Source organism: Tachypleus tridentatus, chromosome 13 (assembly GCF_004210375.1).
Source record: "Tachypleus tridentatus isolate NWPU-2018 chromosome 13, ASM421037v1, whole genome shotgun sequence".
NCBI lineage: Eukaryota > Metazoa > Arthropoda > Merostomata > Xiphosura > Limulidae > Tachypleus > Tachypleus tridentatus.
In genome coordinates, this window is record NC_134837.1 from 11422581 (window position 1) to 11438095 (window position 15515).

Here is a 15515-nt window from a genome sequence, read left to right on the forward strand (position 1 = left end):
CTTCTATCGATCATGCCAAAGAGAATGTTTGAAGTTATTTGCAATGATGGCCATGCAACCCACTACTGATACCTCTTGTTGGGCATTTCCTACCCTGTTTAGGACTTCTTTTTGGTATGGTCTTAAATTTTTGACCAGCTAGTATTTAGACTAATTTCATAATGTTCACATTTTCCCTATTAAATGCTAAAAGAGTTTTTTATTTTTGTTTTCCCTTTTCTTATTTTCATCTTTTTTTTTCGAAGCTCTACTCAAATAAGTGGTTGAGTCTAACAACACAAATTGCATATTTTTTCTTTATGTTCATTGGCTTTAAGATTTTGACCAGCAGTGTAGAAGTGCAATAAAATTTTTAATGCAAGTCAACAAATGTGATGATATGGCCTTTCACCTGTGACTCATCGTGAAAAGGTTAATGTTCTTGTGGATCAGAAAAGCACTGTCATAGAAATGAGCTCTTCTCAACATCCAATTATCATCAGTAAATAAAGAAACTATCCAAATAATCAGTAAAGTTCTCTAGGCTTCTTTGCCAAATTTTTTGAAGGGATAAACACACATTTGTCAGCAGCACATTTTATTTTCTACCTTCAAGTTTGTTATCTGTATGTACTTATTAGAGTGAAAACTGTACTATGTGTGGAGAACATTTTATTCGATTGTGGTATTTTGTATTTCAGTACACAAATTTATAAGATGTGATTTATTTAAAGTAATTGAAACATTTGGGTGACCTTGCAGATGAGGTTAGGTACTTAAATATCTGAATAAATGTGATAATTGTACAGGAAGTTCCAGGGACTGTGAGATTAAATCTTAGTGGGTTAAACATATTTTTTCTTGATTAGATCTGTCAACACGTACCTGTTGTGTCACTACTGTCACATTAGCTTTATTAACTTCTATAGTAACAGTTATTTTCTGTTACAAGTTGACTTCTACTTAACTGAACTTAAATTATTGCTGAATTAATAAGCTCAAAGATAAAACTCCTATACCATTTATGAAAGGGCCTCTGTTTGAACTAAACCAAAATGCCACTGAAACCATGGTCAAAGAGAAAAACAGTTTATGAAAATCCAGTAAGTTCATGCCTGTCCAGTACTTGGTACTAACGTCAATGAACATTACAACATAAATACCAGTATTTCAATAAATAACAGAATTAGAAACATGAAGTAGAAAAGTTGGCTCTGAAGGAACACAATATTCCAAACTTAATATCCAGTAACAATCAACAAATAATTTGTTCTACCTAGTTGTGAACTAATTTTTTAAAGGTCAAGAAATGGTTTTCGTTTAGTGGTCATACCACAAGGTTATCTCTCGTGACTAGCTAATTTATATAATGTCTTACAACATTAATATTTGTATGTCAACTCCAGGTGAAGCTTATGTCAGTTGATTAATACAAACATAATCAAAGTGCTTTATTTAGAATGTAAATTAGCTTTTTAACATAGCTGAAAATTCATAGTTGAATTAAATAATAGAAGGAATAATAAATGGATGGTAAAATAAAAGTAGAATTTGCTATCTCGTGATACTCACGAGACATCTCAAGTCATTGTGATACTCATGAGACATCTCTCACACACACTGACAAACTTAACACAAGAACAGTATCTATGAACAAATAAAGAATTTCACACACATAGACAAACTTAACACATGAACAGAATCTATAATCATAATTTCACACACATACAAACTTAACACACAAGCAGTTTGTATAAACAAATGAAGAATTTCACACACACTTAACACACAAACACTGGTGTAGTAGGATACCTAATCCAGTCTCCAGATATCTTCCCCTTTGAAATACATAGCACAATGTACATCCACCATACCTACAAAAAGGGTGGGTGTAGTTGGATAAATAATCCAGTCCCCAGATATCTTCCCCTTTGAAATACATAGCACAATGTACACCCACCATACCCACAAAAAGGGTGGGTGTAGTAGGATAACTAATCCAGTCCCCAGTTATCTTCCCCTTTGAAATATATAGCATAATGTACACCCACCATACCCACAAAAAGGGTGGGTGTAGTAGGATAACTAATCCAGTCCCCAGATATCTTCCCCTTTGAAATACATAGCACTATGTACACCCACCATACCCACAAAAAGGGAAGCTATAGTAGGATAACTAATCCAGTCCCCAGATATCTTCCCCTTTGAAATATGTAGCACAATGTACACCCACCATACCCACAAAAAGGGTGGGTGTAGTAGGATAACTAATCCAGTCCTCAGATATCTTCCCCTTTGAAATGCATAGCACAGTGTACACCCACCATACCCACAAAAAGGGAAGCTATAGTAGGATAACTAATCCAGTCCCCAGATATCTTCCCCTTTGAAGTACATAGCACTATGTACACCAACCATACCCACAAAAAGGGTGGGTGTAGTGGGATAACTAATCCAGTCCCCAGATATCTTCCCTCTGAAGTACATAGCACTATGTACACCAACCATGCCCACAAAATGGTGGGTGTAGTGGGATAACTAATCCAGTCCCCAGATATCTTCCCTCTGAAATACATAGCACTATGTACACCAACCATACCCACAAAAAGGGTGGGTGTAGTGGGACAACTAATCCAGTCCCCAGATATCTTCCCCTCTGAAGTACATAGCACTATGTACACCAACCATGCCCACAAAAAGGGTGGGTGTAGTGGGATAACTAATCCAGTCCCCAGATATCTTCCCCTCTGAAGTACATAGCACAATGTACACCAACCATGCCCACAAAAAGGGTGGGTGTAGTGGGATAACTAATCCAGTCCCCAGATATCTTCCCCTCTGAAGTACATAGCACTATGTACACCCACCATACCCACAAAAAGGGAAGCTATAGTAGGATAACTAATCCAGTCCCCAGATATCTTCCCCTTTGAAGTACATAGCACTATGTACACCAACCATACCCACAAAAAGGGAAGCTATAGTGGGATAACTAATCCAGTCCCCAGATATCTTCCCCTTTGAAGTACATAGCACTATGTACACCAACCATACCCACAAAAAGGGTGGGTGTAGTGGGATAACTAATCCAGTCCCCAGATATCTTCCCCTCTGAAGTACATAGCACTATGTACACCAACCATGCCCACAAAAAGGGTGGGTGTAGTGGGATAACTAATCCAGTCCCCAGATATCTTCCCCTCTGAAATACATAGCACTATGTACACCAACCATACCCACAAAAAGGGTGGGTGTAGTGGGATAACTAATCCAGTCCCCAGATATCTTCCCCTCTGAAGTACATAGCACTATGTACACCAACCATGCCCACAAAAAGGGTGGGTGTAGTGGGATAACTAATCCAGTCCCCAGATATCTTCCCCTCTGAAGTACATAGCACTATGTACACCCACCATACCCACAAAAAGGGAAGCTATAGTAGGATAACTAATCCAGTCCCCAGATATCTTCCCCTTTGAAGTACATAGCACTATGTACACCAACCATACCCACAAAAAGGGAAGCTATAGTGGGATAACTAATCCAGTCCCCAGATATCTTCCCCTTTGAAGTACATAGCACTATGTACACCAACCATACCCACAAAAAGGGTGGGTGTAGTGGGATAACTAATCCAGTCCCCAGATATCTTCCCTCTGAAGTACATAGCACTATGTACACCAACCATGCCCACAAAAAGGGTGGGTGTAGTGGGATAACTAATCCAGTCCCCAGATATCTTCCCCTCTGAAGTACATAGCACAATGTACACCAACCATGCCCACAAAAAGGGTGGGTGTAGTGGGATAACTAATCCAGTCCCCAGATATCTTCCCCTCTGAAGTACATAGCACTATGTACACCCACCATACCCACAAAAAGGGAAGCTATAGTAGGATAACTAATCCAGTCCCAAGATATCTTCCCCTTTGAAGTACATAGCACTATGTACACCAACCATACCCACAAAAAGGGAAGCTATAGTGGGATAACTAATCCAGTCCCCAGATATCTTCCCCTTTGAAATACATAGCACAATGTACACCCACCCTTTTTGTGGTATGGTGAGGCTGTCCCTAGTCATAATTTCATTTTTGTATCGTTTAAAGAAATTCAAAAGTTTCCTCACATTCCTGAAAGCTGAGATGGGGGGGGGGTGTCATTCAAGAGAACAAGTAGGACAAGAACACTTTATTTTCAAAACCATTCAAACATATTTTTCATTAACTGTCAACTATATAACTGGTTTTGTTGGTTACTTCTGACCATGCTGACCTTCCAGTAACTTTACATACTTACAGTGCTAAACTCTGGAGTTTTATTTCCTCCAGTGGATAGTTTGCAGAGAGAGCCTGTTGTATAGCTTTACAATAAGAAAAACAACATATTAGAAGTACTGTATTTTAATATAATGCAAACAGCAAAGTTAAAGGTCTTTTGTTTTTAAGTATATGAAATACAAGTAATATTCAAGCCATTATCTTACGTACAGTTACTTTAATCGAAAATGTTTCGTAGCACTCCAAATCTCTTCCACCCAACACCTTAAGAGGGCTTGGACCAACATGACTCTAATTGTAAGATTAACTATAAGGTTATTAGAGTGTTGTAAGACATGTAGTTTCATGTCTGCACACCAGATGAGCATGAGACAGAATACACAACACTTGTTTATCTAAATGATATTTTCATTTATTCATTTTTCTTGTGTGATTTTTCCAAAATTCCATGATGCACCCTTCATTGTTGGTGGTACGTCATTATGCCACTGTACATGGGTTGGGAAAAGTTAGTATAAGTTTTCATTAACACTTTGATTAAATTTGTTTAGGTTTCATGATAAAATTATTCACTATATTTTCTCTCCATTTTTCCTTTTTCATATTGTAAATTTTACTGAGATTGAGACTGCATGTGTTGTTTGACATTTTGTCTGTTAAGTATATTATACAGATCATGTTTAGTCATCCATAGTGAGTTCAAAGGTAGTAATATTGTGTAGTGTAACCAAAAAAAACCAGTGGTCATGTATTTACTAGTTACTTTATTGTATTTCAGTAATTTGATGTTCAAATACCAGAACTGGTCGAATAATCTACTTTCTAATTTTAATTATTGTAATTATTTTCTTCTATTTTTTGTGTGAGAGGAGAACAAGTTCTCTGTATCCATATTTGAAATGGCACAAATAGCTGTTATATAACTTAGACTGAATATATTGCAGGTAAAACAACTGTAGCAGACTGTTTAATCGCCAGCAACAGGATTATATCTGAACGATTGGCTGGCAAGGTAAGGATTGTTTTGGTTTTTAAAGTCATTTTACAATTTTAATATTATGTGAGTGAAGGATAGTTTTAAGTATCAAAAAAAAAGATAAGTAAACTTTAAAAACATTTTAAGAAATGTGCACATTGTAATATAGCATGGTTGGCTCATTTTTAACTTGAAAAAATATTCCAAATGTCTAATTTCTTAAATAGTAATAACTACATTGGCTCTGTGTAATGATATGGAACATCAAACTTTACATATGACAAATCTGCTTGTTAATGTTACTAAGCATGTATCCTTGTCAGATGAGTTAAGGGCCAAACACACCACAAACAGTTAGTGTGTCCAACTGTTGACTTGGGGCAGAGTGGCCATAGAAGCTTTTTGTAGTTTGTTATTCGTATTTAAGACTATTATTAAATGTAGTCATTATTTTAAAATGTTCAACATTTTTTCTGTACATCTTAATTATAACTGAGTATACTTTTTAAATTGTATCATTATTCATGGTATTTGTTAGTTTCTCTGAAATATTGTAATTTAAATGTTACTGTGTAGCAAAGCTTAATACTCTTATCTTGCTGCTCTTTACTTTTGTATGCTACTTTGAACGCTATAGGCTTGTTACTTTTTTATGTGACTTATAAACTAATTACAGTTGCGATATTTGGACAGTCGAAAAGATGAACAAGAAAGAGGAATTACAATGAAATCTAGTGCAATATCTCTTCATTTTACTTTTGGTAAGAATAGTGCAATATCTCTTCATTTTACTTTTGGTAAGAATAGTGCAATATCTCTTCATTTTACTTTTGGTAAGAATAGTGCAATATCTCTTCATATTACTTTTGGTAAGAATAGTGCAATATCTCTTCATTTTACTTTTGGTAAGAATAGTGCAATATCTCTTCATTTTACTTTTGGTAAGAATAGTGCAATATCTCTTCATATTACTTTTGGTAAGAATAGTGCAATATCTCTTCATATTACTTTTGGTAAAAATAGTGCAATATCTCTTCATATTACTTTTGGTAAGAATAGTGCAATATCTCTTCATTTTACTTTTGGTAAGAATAGTGCAATATCTCTTCATATTACTTTTGGTAAGAATAGTGCAATATCTCTTCATATTACTTTTGGTAAGAATAGTGCAATATCTCTTCATTTTACTTTTGGTAAGAATAGTGCAATATCTCTTCATTTTACTTTTGGTAAGAATAGTGCAATATCTCTTCATTTTACTTTTGGTAAGAATAGTGCAATATCTCTTCATTTTACTTTTGGTAAGAATAGTGCAATATCTCTTCATTTTACTTTTGGTAAGAATAGTGCAATATCTCTTCATTTTACTTTTGGTAAGAATAGTGCAATATCTCTTCATTTTACTTTTGGTAAGAATAGTGCAATATCTCTTCATTTTACTTTTGGTAAGAATAGTGCAATATCTCTTCATATTACTTTTGGTAAGAATAGTGCAATATCTCTTCATATTACTTTTGGTAAGAATAGTGCAATATCTCTTCATTTTACTTTTGGTAAGAATAGTGCAATATCTCTTCATATTACTTTTGGTAAGAATAGTGCAATATCTCTTCATTTTACTTTTGGTAAGAATAGTGCAATATCTCTTCATTTTACTTTTGGTAAGAATAGTGCAATATCTCTTCATTTTACTTTTGGTAAGAATAGTGCAATATCTCTTCATTTTACTTTTGGTAAGAATAGTGCAATATCTCTTCATTTTACTTTTGGTAAGAATAGTGCAATATCTCTTCATTTTACTTTTGGTAAGAATAGTGCAATATCTCTTCATTTTACTTTTGGTAAGAATAGTGCAATATCTCTTCATTTTACTTGTGGCAGTAATAGTATAATATCTCTTCACTTAATTTCTGGTATGAATAATACAATATCTCTATTTTACTTCTGGTAAGGATACTGCAATATCGTGATTTTACTTTTGATAAGAATAGTACAACATCTGGTAAGAATAAGTAACATTTAAAAACTGTGTAAAAAAATCTAACATTTAAATAATCTGATGTAAGGGAGAAAGTAGGCAGAATATTATGAACTTTTAATATTTCATAGTTTAAGTGTATGAATTAATGACATTGGCTTTGAAAAATTTGTGATACATTTTTTGAATTTGATATATGTTTGTACATGCATTGGTGGGAATACAGGTGGATGTATTGATGTAATCACATCTTTATGTTTATATCCATTTAAAGTTAAAGTTTAGTGGTTGTTTCTTTCTCTTCATTATTTACCTAGTAATTTTGTTCATCTTAGTTATATTAGTTTTGATATCTTAATCTGTTTATTTCTTTCCGTCCACAAGGGTTGTTCCGTGTGGAAGTTTGGGCATAACCAACTAAGGAGAATACAAGAATTCACTTCAAACTCACTTATGTTATCTTTGTTTCACAACCACATAAAATTATACATTAACGTTTTTACTAACGGCCTCTCTCTCTGTCTTTCTAGAGAGATAATTAAAATAAATATGCCTAACCTTTTATAAGTGTTATTTTTACAATGGGTACTTGATTATATCTGATAATATTTACTTTAGGATCTTAAGGGAGGTTTAGGATCAGATTTCTGAATTACTCGTTTTAAGATTTGATAAGCCATCAGATAGGGATAGAGGACATGATTGGAGGGTGGATAAGATTATTTATCCCTTTAAAAGAGAAGATAAGCATTGTCCATGGAATTTAAATCCACTTGGACTTCTGTAGTGGGGAAAACTTTAAAAGTGGTAAAAGAAGCTGTTTAGAATCATGTGATTTCAAATTTTGTCAGAGAGCCAAAGTGGCTTTGCAGAGAAAGATCCTTCATGGGTTATATTTTATTGGGATGAGGGTAAAAGACTGGATTTGGTTTACTTGGATTTTAAGAAAAGTTTTGATTAGATACTGCATAAAATACAGGTGAAAAAACAAACTTAATGTAATGGATAAGTTACTTATGTGAATTAAAGGGTGGGCAGGTGGATGAAAACAAATGGCTTTTACTAATAAAGCTGAGTGATGAGCATGATTTATTGTTATTAAGCATTGATTAGTGTAATATAAAATAATAAGTTGATTAAATTTATGTCATGAAAATAATGTTTTAATTATTCAAGTAGTTAAAATATCGGCATTATGATTTTGTGTTAGTATTTTCATATCATTTGAGTTTCACTAGCTTAATTGATTGGTGTCAAGTCTTGTGAGGTCAGCTGAATAAGTCCTGTTAATATTAGTTAACTCAAGTAATGAAAGTACTTCCATTATGATTTCTTGTTTTATTGTCATAATTTTTTATTATTATTTCAGTTTTCTTCAGCTTGGGGTTGGCATGACCTGTTGATAAGAGAGTTACCTCATAGTTCAAGGTTCTTAGATTCAATTCCTGCTGCTACTGAATATACTTGCCTTTTCAGCTGTGTGTGTGTGTGTGATATTTGTTTTGAATTAGTGCATACTCCTAGTAACTTTACATATCTTCCTCGATTCTGAATTTTAGAATAGAGGGAAGGCAAATATCCAGCAACACCACTGTTATATTGTGGGCTATTTTAGTGTTGAATACTGCATAAAATATTACTGTTTTATATTCCATAAATTACAATTTTTGTTCTGTATTTTTTAGTGTTTAGTGAGCTGTAAGTTTATGTTTTTATATTGTACTTGTGTAGTGTTTGTAAAACCCCTATTTTTTTACTTCCTGAGCATATGTTTTGATGGAAGTTGTGACAGGCACTAGTGTTTTAATCCACTTAGTTGTGCTAGTCTTTTAACATGCGATAAATTTTCATACTTTGGTGTACTAACTTATTTTCAATAAACAATACAAAATCAATAAATTAATATTAAGAAAGATTTTAATACCTATTAAACAACTTAGAAATTACTAATTTCAGTAAATTTTGTCATCTGTTAATTGGAACTTTGTATTGTAAAACTTTCTAACAATAGCTGCATTACATTAAAGATCATTATGGAGGTTTAAATAGTAATATGTCTTTGTGAGTGAGAGAGAGAGAGAGAGAAAATAACATTAATTCTCACATAATGTGTTGTACAAGAAAATTTAAAGTGTTAGTCAGTGTTTGAATGATGATTAGCAGGGATTGAACACAAAAATAGTACTGTGTACAGTTTCAGTATTTGAGGTGTTTGTTGTTTGGATTTGTAAATTAATGTTAAGTTGTTGTTGTGCAGGAAGTGAGAACTATTTGATCAATTTGATTGACTCACCTGGTCATGTGGACTTCTATGGTGAGGTGTCAACAGCAGTACGGTTATGTGATGGGGCTATAATTTTGGTGGATGTTGTTGAAGGGATTTGTCCTCAGGTTAGTTAACTTTGTTTTCAATTTCACTTGCATCTTTAAGAATGTACCTTGTAAGGTTTTATGTAGATGTTGCATGCGTGAAGTATATTCATACATATGTTATGTTTTATAGAATTACAACAAATTTCTATAAAAGGGTTTTTCTATGTCATCAAAATGGTTACATACATAATCTGATGCTGCATTTAAAATATTTGTTGTGATTTTTTCAATTCAAATTATTAGTCATGTTTACTCTATTGCACTTGAGATATACATGAGGGATGTAAATAACCCCTGCCAAACAGTCCATGAGTGTTATTAGCAGATTGATGCCATATCCCAATTCTTTGTTTATAAAATTGGACAATATAAATTCATCTGTGTACAACAGCTGATTGCCTGGCCAATTCCATGTCAAATAACAGGACTTTAATTCAAAAGTACTTATTTCTTGTAAGAATAGAGAGACCAGTAATGTTCTCAAAACAGTGGGCATCACAGCAGACTTAATGAGGAGGGTCTAAGAAGTCCTCACAAAATTCACTTCATGGATGCTTTCGTGAAGGAGTGAGTGGTCTTGAAGAGTTTTTAGTTGATAACCTAGACCATATATAAAGTGTGTGTGAGAGTTTTTAGTTGATAACCTAGGCCAGATATAAATTGTGGGCGAGAGTTTTTAGTTGATAACCTAGGAAAGATATAAATTGCGTGTGAGAGTTTTTAGTTGATAACCTAGGCCAGATATAAGTTGTATGTGAGAGTTTTTAGTTGATAACCTAGTCCACACATAAGTTGTATGTTAAATATAAACCAACAAGGAGAAAGAAGTTTATTTAAAAAAGTTATAAGATCCTTATTTAAATAAAATTATACCCAAAAGAAATATTTAAGTAAAGTTTGAAAATAAATGTTCTTAAAGTATAGCAGAAGATTCATAAACAGGATTCATTTTGTAAAATGTGATGATAAAAGCTTACATTCTGTAAAACATGATAACAAAAATTTCATCAGTGGAAGTGTTTCCATAACATTCAAATGATTTTCTTTAGATTCTAGCTACAAAATATTCTTTTAATACGAGAAATCTTTTAAATTTGTGTCTACAGCTAGATTCTTGTGTAACTGTAAAGTGTTTAACATCAATAAAAGTCTAGCTTCACTCTACAATTAAGAATAAATGTAATATTACTAACAATTTAGTTCATCTAAATAGTATAAATGAAGTGTGAGAGAATATATATCTATAATAATGAAGTATTCTTGATAGTGGAAAAATTATACATCAAATATGATGTTCTTTGAGTGATGATACTTTGTCTTATTCAACCAGTTTGTAATTAAAGTTTTCAGAAATAATATTTCTGTGATGTCAGAACTGTTCCTTACTGCTGTAGATTAATGAAATAAAATGCATTTAATCCATAAAAGAATAATTAAAATCTGTAATGGCTGTAGAAGTGTTGCATTGCAGATAAGTGTGGGAAAGGTTGAGATGTGACGACATACGTTGGTTTAACTCTCTTTATTTACACTAAATTACAAACTGAAGATTACAAACTAGTCTAGATTAGGATATATATTTGAAAAATATTTATTTAACAAGGAGAAACATGAGTGTTTAGTGATTAGTATGCCCTGACTAAATCTTAATAGTTCATGGTTCGAGTTATTTTGGTATTCTACATATTGGGCTATGGATGTGCTATGAGAGTTTATCAGTAACTTACTTATTAGTAGTAAATATTAATGTAAGTGTATGAGTGTGTTGAGCTCAGGATTCCTCTACAATAGTTGTCTGTGATTTTGGTGGTGATAAATTCAACAATGAATGAACAGCATGCACTCCACCTTTTTATTAAGTAATATGTGTATTAGAAACCAGTTGACTGTATATACAAAATCATTTTACTGTCATGGTTATACTTGTATCATAAACATTATACATTTCTCTTCTTGTCAAAAGTCCACTTCAGGCCACTTAAATTGCTTTAGAATTCAGTTGGTAAGCTGAATTATTATTCACTATTTTAATCATAGTAGTATCCATATATAATGCACTTACACTGTTCCATGAGTTACTGCAACTGTGTTTAATGATTGTCCATTTCTTATGTTTCCAAATAATCATTTGCTTTTTATTAAAATCCACATAGGTGGTTTCTGTCAACTTAAAATGTCCTTTGACAAGTCAAATTATTCTCTCCAAACAATTTCCCTCTAACATATCAATCATTAGGGCCTTTCACTTCTACAATGGATAACTTTGTGTTAACTGCCACGACTTCTATATTGGAGAAACAAGAAGAAAAATCGAAACCAGATTCAAAGAACACAAAAAGTCACCTTCACATGTTTTCAAACACTGCAAATCAAATAAACACAACATAACCATAGAAAACACCCAAATACTAAATAAAGAAACAAACATAAACAAACGCAAAATTAAAGAAGCCTTACTTATACAACAATTCAAGCCCAAAATAAACCAATACAAAGGAATACCTTTATACCTATATTAGTAAATATAACCAAACATCTAAGCATGCCTTCTACATTCCTACACTCAGTTACACAACCCCCTTCAAACATGTGGTCAGCTATTGGTCAGTTGCCTTTTTCTTTCTTTGTGAACCTGATGATGACCGAAGAAGGTCGAAACGTTGTTTGCTCCTCTACATACAAATTTTCTCAACCCAAACGAGCCGTTTTTACATGTATATTTCTCTACAAGTGGGTTTTCTCGTCATCACTGATTAAGAGTAGGCAAAGAATTTGTGGTGAATGCTATTGACCAGAATGTCTTATCTTTTGACCATCAATTCAAAATTTGGGAAAGTTATGTGCAAATAGCCCTACAATATTTTATCACAAAAATTTTGAAAAACAATTGAGTTGTAGTAGCTTTTGTTAAATTTTCTGTTTTGTTAAATGTTGACATATTTACTTTGCATATGAACACACAACTCTGTATAAAGGGAAATACCAAAGGACATTTTGAGAAAAGCCTAAAACACTAATGATTTCTCCAGGTGAGTACACATGTTGAAAATAGTTTTTGTTCTCTTTACAAAACATATTTTTTTATTTAGTTTCTTTGGAAGTTTAGTTTTTACAATATTATAAAAATCTTGTAGGTAAATAGCACACTAGAACTCCAGCCAGTTGGAAACTCATACGTTTGAATTAAACCAAAATACTCTTGACCAGCAAGTTACATGTTCTCTCAATTTCCCATTAGATTTTGAATGCAGGCTGTTGGCAGAGGGTGGTTATCTTGTTAGAGTCTTATAAGCATCAACTACCTGTTCCATATGTATATCATCATATTTAGATTTATTTCTGTACATTCCTGTCAGAGGTGATATACAGGTGAAACCTATAAGAGTAATTTGTTTTTTCATTGATTGAATCTGTTCAGGTATTGTTAGATTGTTAAAATGAGATGCTGTAATATTAATCCAAGATAAATAAGAACAACTCATTTTGAAGGCATGTTCCTTCTCTCTTTTTTTTTTTTCCCTAAGATATTCTGTTTTGTTTTCCCAGACAAAAGTTGCCCTTCGCCAGGCATGGACTGAAAACATTCATCCTATATTGGTACTGAATAAGATTGACAGACTTATTATTGAGCGCAAGTTAACTCCTTTAGATGCTTACATCCATCTTCAACAGCTCCTTGAACAAGTAGTGTTTTTTTTTGTAAAATATGTTCTGTATTTCTGTGATTTTTATCATATAAAATTAAATTATATTGTGGTATTATCTTAATCCTGTTATGCACATGTTCTTAAGGAAAAGTAATAATTTATTACAAGAATAAATTTTATCTCATGAATATGGTACTGGGAAGTATAAAGAAAATGTTTCTTCTATAGATAGAAATCTAATTCTCTTTATGTAACTGCTGGAGTTGAAATTTATTATGTGAATAGTATAGTACAGTAAATATATTTATAAACTTTTAATTACATCATGAAATCAATCAGTAATTCTAACATTCAATAAGTTGACTCACATGTTCCAATAAATGTGTAGAAATTACTGTTTGTTTTGTTGCTTGTATTTTAGTTAGAGCTACATTTATTGCTTCAATCCCAACATATAGTGTGACCCATATTTTACCTTCTGTTTGAATCTAGCTTCTCTTCAGACTTTTGAGACACTATAGTATCTTTACACAGTCTCAAGAACAAAAGTAAATTGTTTACTTATCTTTTGAAAATTCTCAGAATTAATATTTGTGAATGTCCTAAGAGTTGTACTTTGATTTAAAAAAATGGTGATTCTTCATGTTTTAACTTTAAACTATTTTTGTCAGTTCAGAGGTTGAGTTTGTTACATTAGTTGAATCTTTTATATTAAAATTACTTGTGAGTCTCACCAGAATGTTCCATATTGCCATGTCCAGTCATGCTCTGTATGACAGTTGTGCATCTTGATAATAGCCTTAAAGCACAATATCAATTGTTAAAGACTCCATTGTACACTCATGATATTCAAAGCACATCAGTCCTCCCTTCTGGTTTTCCATGATCAATCCATTGTATGAGAACAGTGGTTTCCTATCACCTTTTTCAACAGTTGGTGGAAACTATTTTCTGTTCATGGTATATCAATAAATATAGCATAAAAACATAATTGTTAATATAGCATAGAAACATAATAGTTAATATTGCATAAAAACATAATAAAATAAAAAGTTTTCCTGAAAAAAAAACATTCAAAATTTTCTTAGGCAGTTTTTATTGGCTATGCAAATATAATATGAATTTTTGGAACAAATCTTTAATAAAAATACGTCATTAAAAGTCAGATTCTTTGCATACAAATGCCTTGTAGTGGTTACTAAAAGTCTGCCAGAGTTTGTGAAGACATAGAAAGTGTATTAAAAGTTATAGTATAGAAACTATATTTAGTAACAAAATGGTTATGAGGTCAATCGAATCAACTGACCTCATAATGAGAGAGTTGAGTACAAGGGAAAATCCCAATTTTGAAATATTAAATCTGCTGTCTTAACATGTCTTTATGATCATTAAGTTTGGATACTTTACATCAGAAGGGGCTGTTACTTAGAACTTCTCAAAAGTGATAACGTTTTGTGGCATCACACTATTTAAAAAATATCAAACAATGTTTAAGTGTAGTTGTAATTCATCACGGATTATAATACACTGTTTTATGTTGACTGTGGTTTTCATTTCACTTGCTGATGCCTTCTATTTAAAGTAATTTTATCTTGGGTTTTAAACTATCAATAGGAAGAAAGATAAATTGTGATAACTTATTACACAATTGTAAAATGACATTATGACAAATTTTTAAAAACATATTTTTGTCATTAAGTTGATAAGTTGCAGTAGTTTTAATCCTGACAATTTAGGTTAATGCAGTAATTGGAGAACTATTCACAACAGAAGTTCTGACGAGAAGTAACAAGGTAACCATTTTGATAAGTTTCTCTTGTTGTTACTTTTACAGGTTAATTAAAGAAAGCCCCTAAAATAATTTTATCTGAAGAAGTAGTTGTCATAGGGCAAAAATGTTTACCAGGGGCTTGTTGAAAATCTTAAATTTTATTCAAGAGTATTCAAAATTAGTAAAGTACATTTAAAACTATGCATTTAAGTTCCTTTTTATGTAGAAATTATCACTTGTTTTATCTTAGCATTGTCAAATTGGTGATTTCAGTAAAATGCATGCAAGTTTTCAGGGTATTGTGAAGAATGTGTTAAGTGAAAAATCTAGTAAGTGAAAAGAAACTCGAACTTGGACTCCAACCAAGGTCTTTGACTAATGAGGCCAATGCTCAGTCCAAGAGTATAAACTGTTTGTGTAACTCATGAGACTTTTTAACCATGAATATACAACTTCATATTACATTGTATTTTGGTGGTTAAGCAATTATTGGGTTGATTTACCAGATCTC

At 32.4% G+C, this 15515-nt stretch overlaps 1 protein-coding gene across 1 annotated transcript in view; it reads left to right on the forward strand.

Moving 5' to 3' along the window:
• LOC143240573 (elongation factor-like GTPase 1) overlaps positions 1 to 15515 on the forward strand; it is a 201302-nt gene that overhangs the window by 10062 nt on the left and 175725 nt on the right. Inside the window, exons 3-7 of the mRNA XM_076483233.1 lie at positions 5204 to 5271; positions 5912 to 5996; positions 9471 to 9604; positions 13133 to 13270; positions 14970 to 15026. Coding sequence (XP_076339348.1) covers positions 5204 to 5271; positions 5912 to 5996; positions 9471 to 9604; positions 13133 to 13270; positions 14970 to 15026 — 482 coding nt within the window. The remainder of the gene's footprint in view (positions 1 to 5203; positions 5272 to 5911; positions 5997 to 9470; positions 9605 to 13132; positions 13271 to 14969; positions 15027 to 15515) is intronic.